Source organism: Pseudophryne corroboree, chromosome 11 (genome assembly GCF_028390025.1).
Source record: "Pseudophryne corroboree isolate aPseCor3 chromosome 11, aPseCor3.hap2, whole genome shotgun sequence".
In the NCBI taxonomy this organism is placed as follows: Eukaryota; Metazoa; Chordata; class Amphibia; order Anura; family Myobatrachidae; genus Pseudophryne; species Pseudophryne corroboree.
The window spans coordinates 137,045,703-137,059,766 of record NC_086454.1 but is presented as its reverse complement, the minus strand read 5'-3'; the positions used below and the strand labels follow the sequence as shown (position 1 = coordinate 137,059,766).

The following is a 14,064-nucleotide window of genomic DNA, read 5'->3' as shown; positions in this document are numbered from 1 at the left end:
GGAAGTGCAGGAATCGACATAGTTGAAATTCCTCCGTCGGGGCCTTAATGGCCTCCCACCAAGCAACAACAAGCGATAATGTCTTGCGGTGACATCCTTCCTGGCTATGATCAGGGTAGGGATGACATCCTTCGGAATACCCTTTTCCTTTAGGATCCGGTGTTCTAACGCCATGCCGTCAAACGCAGCCGCGGTAAGTCTTGGAACAGACAGGGTCCCTGCTGCAGCAGGTCTTGTCTGAGCGGCAGAGGCCAAGCGTCCTCTGCCAGCATCTCTTGAAGTTCCGGGTACCAAGCTCTTCATGGCCAATCCGGAACCCCGAGTATGGTTTTCACTCCTCGCCTTCTTATTATTCTCAGTACCTTGGGTATGAGAGGTAGAGGAGGAGACACATAAACCGACTGGTACACCCATGGTGTCACTAGAGCGTCCCCAGCGATCGCCTGAGGGTCCCTTGACCTGGCGCCATATCTTTTCAACGTCTTGTTGAGGCGGGACGCCATCATGTCCAGCCGTGGTCATTCCCAACGGTTTACCCGCATTTGGAAAACTTCTGGATGAAGTCCCCATTCTCCTGGGTGTAGGTCGCCCATCGGAGAATCCTTGTGGCTTCTGCCATCGCCATCCTGCTCTTGTGCCGCCCTGTCTGTTTACATGGGCGACCGCCGTGATGTCGTCTGATTGGATCAGTACCGGCTGGTTCTGAAGCAGGGGCCTTGCTTGGCTTAGGGTATTGTAAATGGCCCTTAGCTGCAGAATATTTATGTGAAGCGAAATCTCCTTGGAAATTTCTTCCCTGTGTGACTGCACCCCAGCCCCGAAGGCTGGCATCCGTGGTCACCAGGACCCAGTCCTGTATTCCGAATCTGCGGCCCTCTAGTAGATGAGCCCTCTGCAGCCACCACAGCAGCGACACCCTGTTTCTTGCTGACAGGGTTATCCGCTGTTGTATCTGTAGATGGGACCCGGACCATTAGTCCCACAGGTCCCACTGGAACGTCCTTGCGTGGAGTCATCCGAATGGAATTATGCTTCGTACGAAGCTACCATTTTTCCCAGGACTCGTGTGCATTGATGTACCGACACCTGTCCTGGTTTTAGGATGTCTCTGACTAGAGATGACAACTCCTCGGCTTTTCCCACTGGAAGAAACCCTCTTTTCTGGTCTGCGTTCAGAAACATTCCCAGGAACAGAAGACGTGTCGTCGGGACCAGCTGTGAATTTGGAATATTGAGAATCCAGTCGTGCTGTTGTAGCACTTCTGCTACCCCCACTACCAACTGTTCTTTGGACCTCGCCTTTATCAGGAGATCGTCCAAGTACGGGATAATAAAAACTTCCTTCTTGCGAAGGAGTATCGTCACTTCGGCCATTACCTAGGTAAAGACCTTCGGTGCCGTGGACAACTCCAACGGCCGCGTCTGGAACTGATAGTGACAGTCCTGTACCACATATCTGAGGTACTCCTGGTGAGGGGGGTAAATGGGGACATGCAGGTACGCATCCTTGATGTCCAGGGAGACCCTGTAATCCCCCTCGTCCAGGCTCGTAACAACCGCCCTGAGCGATTTCATCTTGAACTTGAATCTTCTGATAAAAAAGTTCAAGTATTTTAATTTCAAGATGGGTCTCCCGAACCATTTCGGTACCACAACCACTGTGGAATAGTAACCCCTTCCTTGCTGAAGGAGGGGTACCTTGACAATCACTTGTTGTGATTATAGTGTTGAATATCCACCAACACCGTCTCCCTGGCAGAGGGAGGTGCCGGTAAGGCAGATTTTAGGAAACGGCGGGGGAAAGAACGTCTCGAACTCCAGCCTGTACCCCTGAGATCCTGCTTGAAGGACCCAGGGATCCATGTGAGAGAGCCCACTGTCCGCTGAAATATCTGAGACGGGCCCCCACCGTACCCGGGTCCGCCTGAGCAGCCCCAGCACCATGCTGTGGACCTACCGGACGCAGGGAGGACTTCTGCTCTTGGGAACTAGCTGTGTGTTGCAGATTTTTCCTCTACCTTTGCCTCTCGGCAGAAAGGATGAGCCTCTAGCCCTCTTGCTTTTCTGGGGCCGAAAGGACTGTACTTGATGATACGGTGCTTTCTTTTGTTGTGGGGTAGCCTGTGGCAAAAAAAATCGATTTCCCAGCAGTAGCTGTGGAAACGAGGTCTGAAAAACTATCCCCAAACAGTTTTACCCCCTTATAGGGCAACTTCCATGTGCCGATTCGAGTCGGCATCGCCTGACCATTGTCAAGTCCATAACCCCCGTCTGGCGGCAATGGACCTAGCGCTTATTTTTTATGCCAGCCGGCAAATATCCCTCTGAGCATCACGCATGTATAAGACCACGTCTTTTATATGCTCTATTTTCAGCAAAATATTGTCCCTATCCATAGTTATTTTCCGACAGGAAATCTGACCACGCAGCGGGAGCACTGCACATCCATGCCGAAGCAACGGCTGGTCGCAATATAATGCCCTAGTGTGTGACCATATCTTATAGGGTAACCTCCTGCTTTCTATCAGCAGGCTCCTTCAGGGCGGCCGTATCCGGAGACGGTAGTGCCACCTTTTCTGATAAGCGTGTAAGCGCTGTATCTACCCTATGGGGTGTTTCCCCGCGTGACCTATCCTCTGGCGGGAAAGAGTACGCTGCCAATAACCGTTGTAGAAATTATCAATTTCTTACCGGGGGAAGACCACTCTTCCTCACACACCTCATTTAATTTCTCAGATGCAGGAAAAACTACTAATAGTTTTCTCTCACCAAACACAATACCCTTTTATGTGGTACCTGGGGTATAATCATAAATGTGTAATACATTTTTCATGACATTTGAGACGCTGGAACAGGCACAAGCTGAGTAGCCGGCTGTTCCGTGTCGTCGACCTTTTATGTAAGGAGTTGACACTTTCACGTAATCCTTCCATAAGTTCAACCACCCCGGTGTCGACCCCGCAGGGGGTGACAACATATTTACAGGCATTCGCTCCGCCTCATTATCCTCCACATACCTGTCGACACAGCTGTAACGACACACAGCACACACACAGGGAATGCTCTGATAGAGGACAGGACCCCACAAAGCCCTTTGGGGAGACAGAGGGAGAGTATGCCAGCACACACCAGTGCGCTATATATCACAGGGATAGCACCTATAAAAAAGTGTTTTCCCTTATAGCTGCATATATTTGTATACTGCGCCTAAATTGTGCCCCCCCTCTCTTTTTAACCCTTTCTGTAGTGTATTAACTGCAGGGGAGAGCCAGGGAGCTTCCCTCCAACGGAGCTGTGAGGGAAAATGGCGCCAGTGTGCTGAGGAGATAGGCTCCGCCCCCTTCTCGGCGGACTTTTCTCCCGCTTTTTTCTGGAATCTGGCAGGGGTTAATATACATCCATATAGCCCTGGGGGTTATATGTGATGTATTTTTGCCAGCCAAGGTGTTTATATTGCTGCTCAGGGCGCCCCCCCCCAGCGCCCTGCACCCATCAGTGACCGGAGTGTGTGGTGTGCATGAGGAGCAATGGCGCACAGCTGCAGTGCTGTGTGCTACCTTGGTGAAGACTGATGTCTTCTGCCGCCGATTTTCCGGACCTCTTCTTGCTTCTGGCTCTGTAAGGGGGCCGGCGGCGCGGCTCTGGGACCGGACTCCGAGGCTGGGCCTGTGTTCGGTCCCTCTGGAGCTAATGGTGTCCAGTAGCCTAAGAAGCCCAAGCTGGCTGCAAGCAGGCAGGTTCGCTTCTTCTCCCCTTAGTCCCTCGATGCAGTGAGCCTGTTGCCAGCAGGTCTCACTGAAAATAAAAAACCTAAAACTAACTTTTTCTAAGAAGCTCAGGAGAGCCCCCTAGATTGCACCCAGCTCTGTCGGGCACAAAAATCTAACTGAGGCTTGGAGGAGGGTCATAGGGGGAGGAGCCAGTGCACACCAGGTAGTCCTAAAGCTTTCTTTTTGTGCCCAGTCTCCTGCGGAGCCGCTATTCCTCATGGTCCTTACGGAGTTCCCAGCATCCACTAGGACGTCAGAGAAACCTCATTGGAGAGGAGGAGACAGTCACCGATCTGAAAAAAACAGAGACGAAGTGGATATATGAACTGGCAACAATGAAACCACCAGGTCTAAACATAGACATAGAACTGAAAGTCTTTTTATAAACGAAAGTTTTTTCATAAATAATTTTTATATAAAAAACCTTCTCCTTCACAAGAATGGTTCAAGAATTTACAAGAATAACACCTTCATATACATTCTTTTACATTTTTTATTTTATTTTCACATACATTTCATATAACTCACTGCAAAGTAATAGAAGATGTGCTACCCGCTTTTTTATGAAGTCACTTCCGGTAAGGACTTCCGATTTTGTCAATAAAGTTTTATGAGGATTTCCCTTTATAAAGCCTAATCCAACAGGAACAACAATCATCCCCGACGAAGTGCTCAGTCACGAAACGCGTTGGCTGGTGGGAAACCGGACATACGTCATACCGGAAGTCACGGAGCGATCACTTCCGGTTTTGCGGAACACGCCAGGAACGGAGGACGACTGCCAGGATGAGTAACCAGCGTCGCAGGGAAGGAAGGTAGGATAGGGACAGGTAGATAGGGAATCCACCTCCCCGCCCACAAAAGACACGGAAACTCTGACACCAGCAACCTCCATACCGGCCGGCCGGTATCCCAAGAAAAGTACTCAAAAGAGTGTGTAAACTTCTGCAACATAGCAGCAGCATTTTTTAATGCTAATCAATTGTTTTATTAAATATTTGTTTTTTACTTTGCAGGTACATATAATAATTAACACTAGCGCTCCCATACCACCTCTTCTAATTTGAACTCAACATCCATCTCCCAGACTTCTAGAAGGCACAAAAGAGAACCGCATAAACAGTAGCATGCAGCAGATATTCAGATACTATACCATTGTTAGCAAATCCAATTTGGGTAGTCAGATTGCAAACGATATGCCAATTGCTCCAACTACCTCTATGCTGACTCACTGACTCAAGTCAAAGTTAATGATGGGTCTTAGAGTAGGTCCTTTCCACTACGTGAACAGTAAAAGAGTGGTCTAGCTTACCATCTGAGTTATGACATGTTGTCATAATTTTGAAACAAAATGGATAGTATGACGCTTGCCGAGACTGAAGAACCACTAGAAGGGCACTTACTGGAGATGCCATAGGGAAAAATATCATTCCCTATGGCTGCATGGAACTTGCTGTGAGCTGTGTAAGCTAAACAATAGCTTGGGCCAGAGATAGCCTAGGCTCTCTCTGCCATTTTCACTGGGGTCCTCCATAGGCGATCACAGCCTCTAGTCCTCTGCATCACATGCCAGTAACCTCTCTAGACCAGGCAATTTGATATAGCAACTGAACAGAGATCTGTGTCACCATCAGTCACCAGGCCCTGCTCAGAAGATATCCCATTTTGGGAGTTGGCAGGTAACAGAAGGTACCATCCACAGTACCTCCTCAGCCTGCCCCAAATATCCCATGACGTCTTTGGGCACTTAAGAAAAGTGATGATACTGGAAGCATACAGGGTTTGGAGGTGGAGGGGCATGAGTTTCTGAAGGGAGATTTGAAGTGGCCAAGCTTAATGCACATTTGTATACAATATTTTAAAGTGTCCCAATGAATGAGAGAAAGATAATGTTCAAAGAACACCATAAGGCAGCTCTGAGTAAGCATAGCACATGAGTATATGCCCTTTCAATGATCCTGCAAAAACAAGAAGTCCTGGCAATCAGTTAACGAGAAGGCAGGCACTGTTTAAATACATTGTGCGTTAGTTCACAAACACTGTCCAAATCTAAAAATATGATGTATATATCTATCTTCCAAACTCTAAAAACTCCACTGAGAATAATCTATGGAGTGGAAAGAGGATATTTACAAACAAAATTATTCTGGTTGGCAGAACTTCTAAGAGACCTAAAACAGTTGATGCTGTTTGCAAGTATGTTTGAGAACTGCAAGTAGAAAACAATGGCAACATTTATATATTTATTATGAACACATTAATATCAATCATTGCATATAAATCACAATACTAAAATAGTTTTTAAGAGTGGAATAGACTTTGGCTGGCTGGTCAGTGTCAGACTGGTGGAAGAGGTCTCCCACGATAAAATTTCTTCCTGGCCTCTTAAAAGCACAAAAAGAAATGCACTTCTACCTGTTAAAACAGAAACCAGATGGACACATGCAAAAAAAACAAATGTAGTAACGTAATAGGCTAGGAAAAGAATGCATACACAATTGGTAAGCCGTATCGGAGCCATGAAATAGTTTCCAACAGGGACGTGCGGTGAGCTAAATGGCTCAGGAGGCACTGGCTAACCCCAGAGCCAGATTTCAATGCAATATATGAGCCAAAGGGTACATCTGGGCATTATACACAGGTGCAGCAGTATAAACTCCTGGAAGTTTGATGGGTTTTGATCTGAGAAGTGCAGAAAAGGTCAGCAGGTGTGGCACTGCCTCACCTGCCATAGACTTTTTACACCAGAGTTTGGGCTATAAAAATTATTAGAATAATGCAAAGAAGATATTTCAAACAAATTATCAGTATTTTTCATATACTTTATTCAATCAAAACTCTGGTTTAGACGCAAGTATGACAGGAAAGGCTCTGCCTCACCCCACCGCACGTCACTGGTTTACAATTTAATTATTGAAATAGGAAATTTGGCAACTGAACAACTAGATATCCAAGTGAGGGAACATGCAGTGTATATAGCTTAGTTTCAAAATAACTATGGGGTAATAGACATGCTTTAAACATTTTACAACAATGCAGTCTTTAATATAGTATTACTTCCACCCGTAAATACTGGCATACATACAAATGTATTACTCACAACCCAACTCATGAGATATTCCCCACACAAACATACACAGAAATACCATCCATTTCCAATGCCCAATTCAAGCTGAATGTCTGGGATGGGGGGGGAGGTGGGGGGGGGGGGGGGGGGTGGGGGGGGGGGGGAGAGATATATATCTATGTACAGGTCATCCTTCGCTTACCGATCCAATTTCTCTTGAGATTCTGGCAGAGACATATTCAAGGTTTTTTTCACGTAGGAGATGTAATTTACCCACATGGCTATATTGAGTGGATTCACCTTCACAGCACGAATATAGACCTGAACAGAGCACAAATGTTAGTACACATGCAATCCGGCTTTGGAAGCGCCACTCTATAATCTGCGTGAAAATTGCAGTACTCCAATGGTGTCGGTAGAGGTATGTTTCAGTGAAAAACATTTAAGAAAAAATGGTAATGTATACTATTTTAATATTTAATAAACTAAGTGTATTTTCCTATGTATGACTAGAACTACTTTGCATTTAGGTTGGCATTTTTTGCATATATAACACAACTCCACTATTATACACAATAGCAGGACATAAAAAGTGAAGAAACATGTAAAAATAAAAACCCTCACAAAGAATAAAAGAACCCCCACCAAAAGCACAGGAAACAGGTCAGTAAATGAACACAGCTCATGTATATACTATATTGTGCATACACATTATTTTCTAACTATGCATAAACTTAGCCACAATTCATATATTTACCAATGCTCACTGATGGCATTTTCACAACTGTCAATTGTTAGAAAGAAACAAACAAAACAAAAAAAGCAATGTAAACAATAAAACACTTTGAGGAAATTTATGCAAAGATTTTTTTATATAAAAAAACAAAAAAGGAAATAAAAGAATTACAAAGAGCAAAAGCCTTTTGCCGACCTCCTGTGCAGGACATACAGGACACAGGAAAAAAACGGAGGAAGAAACAGGGGTTACAGAGAGGTGGAGTCTGTTTTTGTTTTCCAGCGCCATGGCTCCTAGAGGTAAAACATTACCAGGAGTTTGTGTCCCACAAAAAAAAAAAAACAACCTGTAAAAATGATTATTAAAATGCACAATATGTTAAGACAAATATTCGTTGTTTTGTTTTCTTAGGGTGTGTACACACTAGGGTGCATCAAACGCCCCGACATTCGGAATGCTTGCTGTCCCTATTCTTAAAATGTACCTTTTTAGCATAGAAACAACTATGCAAATTTGTTTTGCTGTACGATTTGACTTTAGGTGGTCCACCTCCACACCCAAAAAGAACATAACAAAGAAAGGGAACAGCATGAAGCCTCACGGGCCTATCGTGGCTGTTCACATCCAAATCACAAATCATTAATCAAATCATTATTTATTTTTCAGATAAAATAAATAGAAATTTATAGAAATAAATAGAAATAAAATAAAATAAATAGAAATATAGAAATTAATAGAAATCTTTAATCTTCATGGACATGGTGGGCCACATAAATATCTCAGATTCTTCAAAATTGGTATGCAATATATCCTTAATTCTAAAAAAATGTAGCTTGGGGACAAATCATTTTTCTTACTTTTAAAAATTCATGGGGCGTTTGATGCACCCTAGTACACACGGTGAGATGTTTTCTGTCGATTTTGACTATATAGTCAAAATCGCAAGAAAAGTTAGTGCAGATCGTAAGGTGAAAGTCACCTTGCGATCCCGATGCGCGGTCCCGCCAGGTCGGCATCGCAAGAAAAAACAGACTGTGCAGGCAAGTCAATCCTTGCTAGATCGATGTACTATCTAGTTCATCTCACATGTCAATGACATCTCACATAAGCCAAAATCGTAAGCACACATAGTCCATATCTCAAGAAAAGTTAGTCAAAATCCGTGCTATCTGGGCTCCGGGGAGTTCAAGGGAAATCACAAGTGAAAATCGGGCATAGCAAGGATCTCACCGTGTGTACACACCCTTAGATAATCTTTTTTGTTTTACTATTGAAGGAATATACTTAATTCACGTTTCTAAGCAAGTGTTCTATGTTTTCAAGAATTATTTACATAGTAAAGCACAGTTAGTTTTTATAGTTTATTGTGTGTGTTGTGCGCTCCATGTGGACTGGACTACAGGTTGAGTATCCCATATCCAAATATTCTGAAATACGGAATATTCCGAAATATGGAATTTTTTGAGTGTGAGATAGTGAAACCTTTGTTTCTGATGGCTTAATGTACACAAACTTTATTTAATACACAAAGTTATTAAAAATATTGTATTAAATGACCTTCAGGCTGTGTGTATAAGGTGTATATGAAACATAAATTAATTGTGTGAATGTACACACACTTTGTTTAATGCACAAATATATTAAAATGTATTAGCTAAAATGACCTTCAGGGTGTGTGTATAAGGTGTATAAGAAACAAATGCATTGTGTGCTGAGACTTAGGTCCCATCACCATGATATCTCATTATGGTATGCAATTATTCCAAAATACGGAAAAAGCCGATATCCAAAATACTTCTGGGTCCCAAGCATTTTGGATAAGGGATACTCAACCTGTATTAGTGCTATTTAAACTTGCCTTTTTCTCTCCAAGTGGTTTCTCCTCAGTCACCATCTTCATTGGTCCTCGGCAGGTACCATATATTCAGAAGCAAGTACTCCTCCAGCTCTCTGGAACCTCCCCAACTGCTGAGTTGCGGGGAGAACACTGATCTCACCAGGACAGGCAGCAGGTTCAATTCACGCTTCGTTGAAGGTGCAGCATTTCCTTAACGCACGTAGAATGAAAATTCTTTGCACTTCATTTCGACTGTGCAGAGGACGTTGCAATCTGGGAGAATTGCTACGTAGGTATCTTGACATTTCGCAATACAAGTGTAAAAGACTCTCTTGAATGGTCAACCAGTGCCCCGTTGCATATTGCTAGTACATCGACAGTAAGGATTCAAATGAACACAGCAAAACTTTCTCTGTGTTCTTTTTAGTTTGCATATGTGGTCTAACTTACTGATGACCTTGTCTATATAATGGTGTTCTGTTTAACTACTCCTGTTATCTGATCATTCTATGCTTGCTAACTCATGATCCATTACTGCAACTTCCATGCAATATGTCTGGGCACATTCAGTGTGTTTGTATGTATGACAATCATTGCATGCTTTTATATATTTTTATTGAAGCAATGTATGAACAATTGACATAGTAGAAAGAAATACATGTAAAGTCACAGTTAGAAAGCCCAACAAAGTAATACAGATGGCCAATTGAGCATGAATATAATATGAACAAGAAGTCATATGGCCACCAGACGAAAGAAAAGTGGACACTGGTAGGTTCACAAAGATGATCAACAAGCAAGTACAAAAAAGTTACCAGGAGGTGTTACATAACGAGTTTCTAATTTGGGTCTGAATGCCCATGAGAGGGTCACAATAACACTCTCCCCACATTTCAAACAGTGGGGCAGATGTATTAACCTGGAGAAGACATAAGGAAGTGATAAACCAGTGATAAGTGCAAGGTGATAAAGGCAGCAGCCAATCAGATCCTAACTGTTAATTTACATATTGGAGCTGATTGGCTGGTGCCTTTATCACCTTGCACATATCACTGGTTTATCACTTCCTTATGCCTTCTCCAGGTTAATACATCTGTCCCAGTATTTTGGTTTTAGCCTCCTTGCTTGCACTACCTCCATCCATACCATGCCAAAGAGTTAAAATAGTCTAGTTTTACAAAGAGACCAGGTTGGGGCAGACATGCAGGATAGACTTTCGGACAGCTGTGCTGACCGCCAGTGGGTGTGGTATTGAAAGTCGACAGTAACTAGGTCGACAATGTCTAGGTCGACCACTATTGGTCGACAGTAACTAGGTCGACAGGGTCAAAAGGTCGACAGGTCAAAAGGTCGACATGAGTTTTTAATGTTATTTTGGTGTCGTTTTCTTCGTAGAGTGACCGGGAACCCCAATTAGTGCACCGCTTCGCTCGCCATGCTTCGGGTATGGTGCCTTCGCTTCGCTCGGCACAGATTACCGTTCCAATCGTAGTCCACGTGGATCGTTAAGTATGAAAAGGTTCAAAAAAAAGAAAAAAATTGTGAAAAACTCATGTCGACCTTTTGACCTGTCGACCTTTTGACCCTGTCGACCAATAGTGGTCGACCTAGACATTGTCGACCTAGTTACTGTCGACTTTCAATCCGGATCCCCCGCCAGTAGTAGGTGTCTGCCTCCCTTTAAAAATTCAAAGACCTCCGGGGAGAATACCAAACAGAACCCATTTAGGGGTTAATGATATATAGTTAAACAAATGTTCTCATGAGTAATTGAGCACTTGCAACCAGAATCGACAAATACGGACATGTCCAGAAACAGTGAAGATCAGCCTGGGGACTGGCCATATTTAAAATAGGTATGAGTTGTTGAAAGCCCAATTATATATCTCCTATTAGGGAACAGATAGTATCTATGCAAAGGTTGTGTACGGGATGCCGGCGGTCAAAAGACCGAAAGTGGCATGCCAATTCGCAAAATCCCGACACCTTCTAGATAAAAGTATTCTAACACACATCCCCTATCCCTCCGTACCTGCAGGCTAACCCTAACCACCCCCCTTAGTGCCTAACCCAAACACCCCCGGCGCAGCCTAACCCTATGCCGGTATCACAAACACAAGTATGTTGAACGCATGCCCTATGCAATATGTTGAGGAACATTTCTGTATACATTGTCGAGGAAAGCATATAACATGACCTAAAGTGGGCCTTCAATAAATCCGGTATCTGCAGGACTGGAAACTGTGAAATTCATGTCTGAGGGCCTCCCTGGGAGGCAGAATAGTCTAAGAGTGGTTGTAAATGTTTACTTTTTATATATATATTAATACACAGAGTCTGGTGCAGAGTTGTACTTATGTCACTTTCCGTGGCGTAAAAATAGGATTTTTATACCTACCGGTAAATTATTTTCTCTTAGTCCATAGAGGATGCTGGGGTCACCATTAGAACCATGGGGTATAGACGGGATCCGCAGAAGACATGGGCATTTTAAGACTTTGAAAGGGTGTGAATTGGCTCCTCCCTCTACGCCCCTCCTCCAGACTCCAGTTATAGGAACTGTGCCCAGTGAGACGGACATTTCAAGGAAAGGATTTATTGTTAAACTAAGGTGAGATTCATACCAGCTCACACCTCAAGCATGCCGCACAACGTGGCCTTCAACAGAACACAAGCCAACTGCATGAACAATTGCAGCAACATGCTGACAATAACCGTAACACAACATGTGTGTAAGCACAACTAATAACTGCAGATACAGTACGCACTGGGACAGGCGCCCAGCATCCTCTACGGACTAAGAGAAAAGGATTTACCGGAAGGTATTAAAATCCTATTTTCTCATACATCCTAGGGGATGCTGGGGTTACCATTAGAACCATGGGGTTATACCAAAGCTCTAGAACGGGCAGGAGAGTGCGGATGACTCTGCAGCACCGATTGACCGAACTTAAGGTCCTCATCGGCCAAGGTGTCAAACTTGTAGAACTTTGCAAATGTGTTTGACCCCGACCAAGTAGCTGCTCTGCAAAGTTGCAATGCAGAGACCCCCTGGGCAGCCGCCCAATATGAGCCCACCTTCCTAGTAGAAAGGGCCTTCACCGATTCCGGTAACGGCAATCCAGCCATGGAATGAGCATGCTGAATCGTGTTACAGATCCAGTGTGCAATGGTCTGCTTGGAAGCAGGACACCCAACCTTGTTGGGAGCATACAGGACAAACATAGCCTCTGTTTTCCTAATCTGAGCCGTTCCGGCGACATAAATCTTCAAAGCTCTGACCACATCCAGAGATTTTGACTCAGCGAAGGCGTCGGTAGCCACAGGCACCACAATAGGTTGGTTCATGTGGAAAGAGGAAACCACCTTTGGTAGAAATTGTTGACATGTCCTCAATTCAGCTCTATCTTCATGGAAGATCAAATAAGGGCTCTTGTGAGACAAGGCCACCAACTCAGACACCCGCCTTGCAGATGCCAAGGCCAACAGGATGACCACTTTCCAAGTGAGGAATTTCAACTCCACCTTCCGTAAAGGTTCAAACCAATGTGATTGAAGGAACTGCAACAACACACTAAGATCCCATCGTGCCACTGGAGGCACAAATGGAGGTTGGATGTGCAACATGCCTTTCACGAAAGTCTGAACTTCTGGAAGGGAGGCCAATTGTTTCAGAAAGAAAACCGATAAGGCTGAAATCTGTACCTTAACTGAGCCCAACTTTAGGCCCGCATCCACACCTGCTTGTAGAAAATGGAGAAAACGTCCCAGCTGAAATTCTTCCATAGGAGCCTTCTTGGATTCACACCAAGAAACATATTTCCTCCAAATACGGTGGTAATGTTTAGACGTTACCCCTTTTCTGGCCTGAATAAGTGTGGGAATGACTTCACTGGGAATACCCTTACGGGCTAGGATTTTGCGCTCAACTGCCATGCCGTCAAACGTAGCCACGGTAAGTCCTGATACACGCACATCCCCTGTTGTAACAAGTCCTTGCGCAGAGCAAGAGGCCAGGGATCTCCTATGAGTAATTCCTGAAGATCTGGATACCAAGCCCTCCTTGGCCAGTCTGGGACAATGAGGATCGCCCGGATCCTTGTTCTTCTTATGATCTTTAGCACTTTTGGAATGAGAGGAAGTGGAGGGAATACATACACCGACTGAAACACCCACGGTGTCACCAGAGCATCCACTGCAATTGCTTGAGGGTCCCTTGACCAGGAACAATATCTCTGAAGCTTCTTGTTGAGACGAGATGCCATCACGTCTACTTGAGGTACTCCCCAACGACCCGTCACCTCTGCGAAGACTTCTTGGTGGAGACCCCACTCTCCTGGATGGAGATCGTGTCTGCTGAGGAAGTCTGCTTCCCAGTTGTCCACTCCTGGAATGAAGATCGCTGACAGAGCGCTTGTATGCTTTTCCGCCATACGGAAAATTCTCGTGGCTTCTGCCATTGCCGCTCTGCTTTTCGTTCCGGCCTGGCGGTTTATGTACGCTACTGCTGTTACATTGTCCGACTGGATCAGTACAGGCAGATCTCGAAGATGTTCCGCTTGCAGAAGGCCGTTGTAAATGGCCCTGAACTCCAGAACATTTATGTGGAGATAAGTTTCCTGACTTGACCATCTTCCTTGGAAGTTTTCTCCCA

General features: G+C 44.6%; 1 protein-coding gene across 3 annotated transcripts in view; it reads right to left on the bottom strand.

The window, feature by feature from the left end:
- Positions 1–14,064, bottom strand: part of LOC134969121 (pre-mRNA-processing factor 39-like) — a 225,143-nt gene that overhangs the window by 164,487 nt on the left and 46,592 nt on the right. For all 3 annotated transcript variants that reach the window (XM_063944845.1, XM_063944847.1, XM_063944846.1), the window contains exon 4: positions 7,040–7,158. In XM_063944845.1, the coding sequence (XP_063800915.1) occupies positions 7,040–7,158 (119 nt within the window). The remainder of the gene's footprint in view (positions 1–7,039; positions 7,159–14,064) is intronic.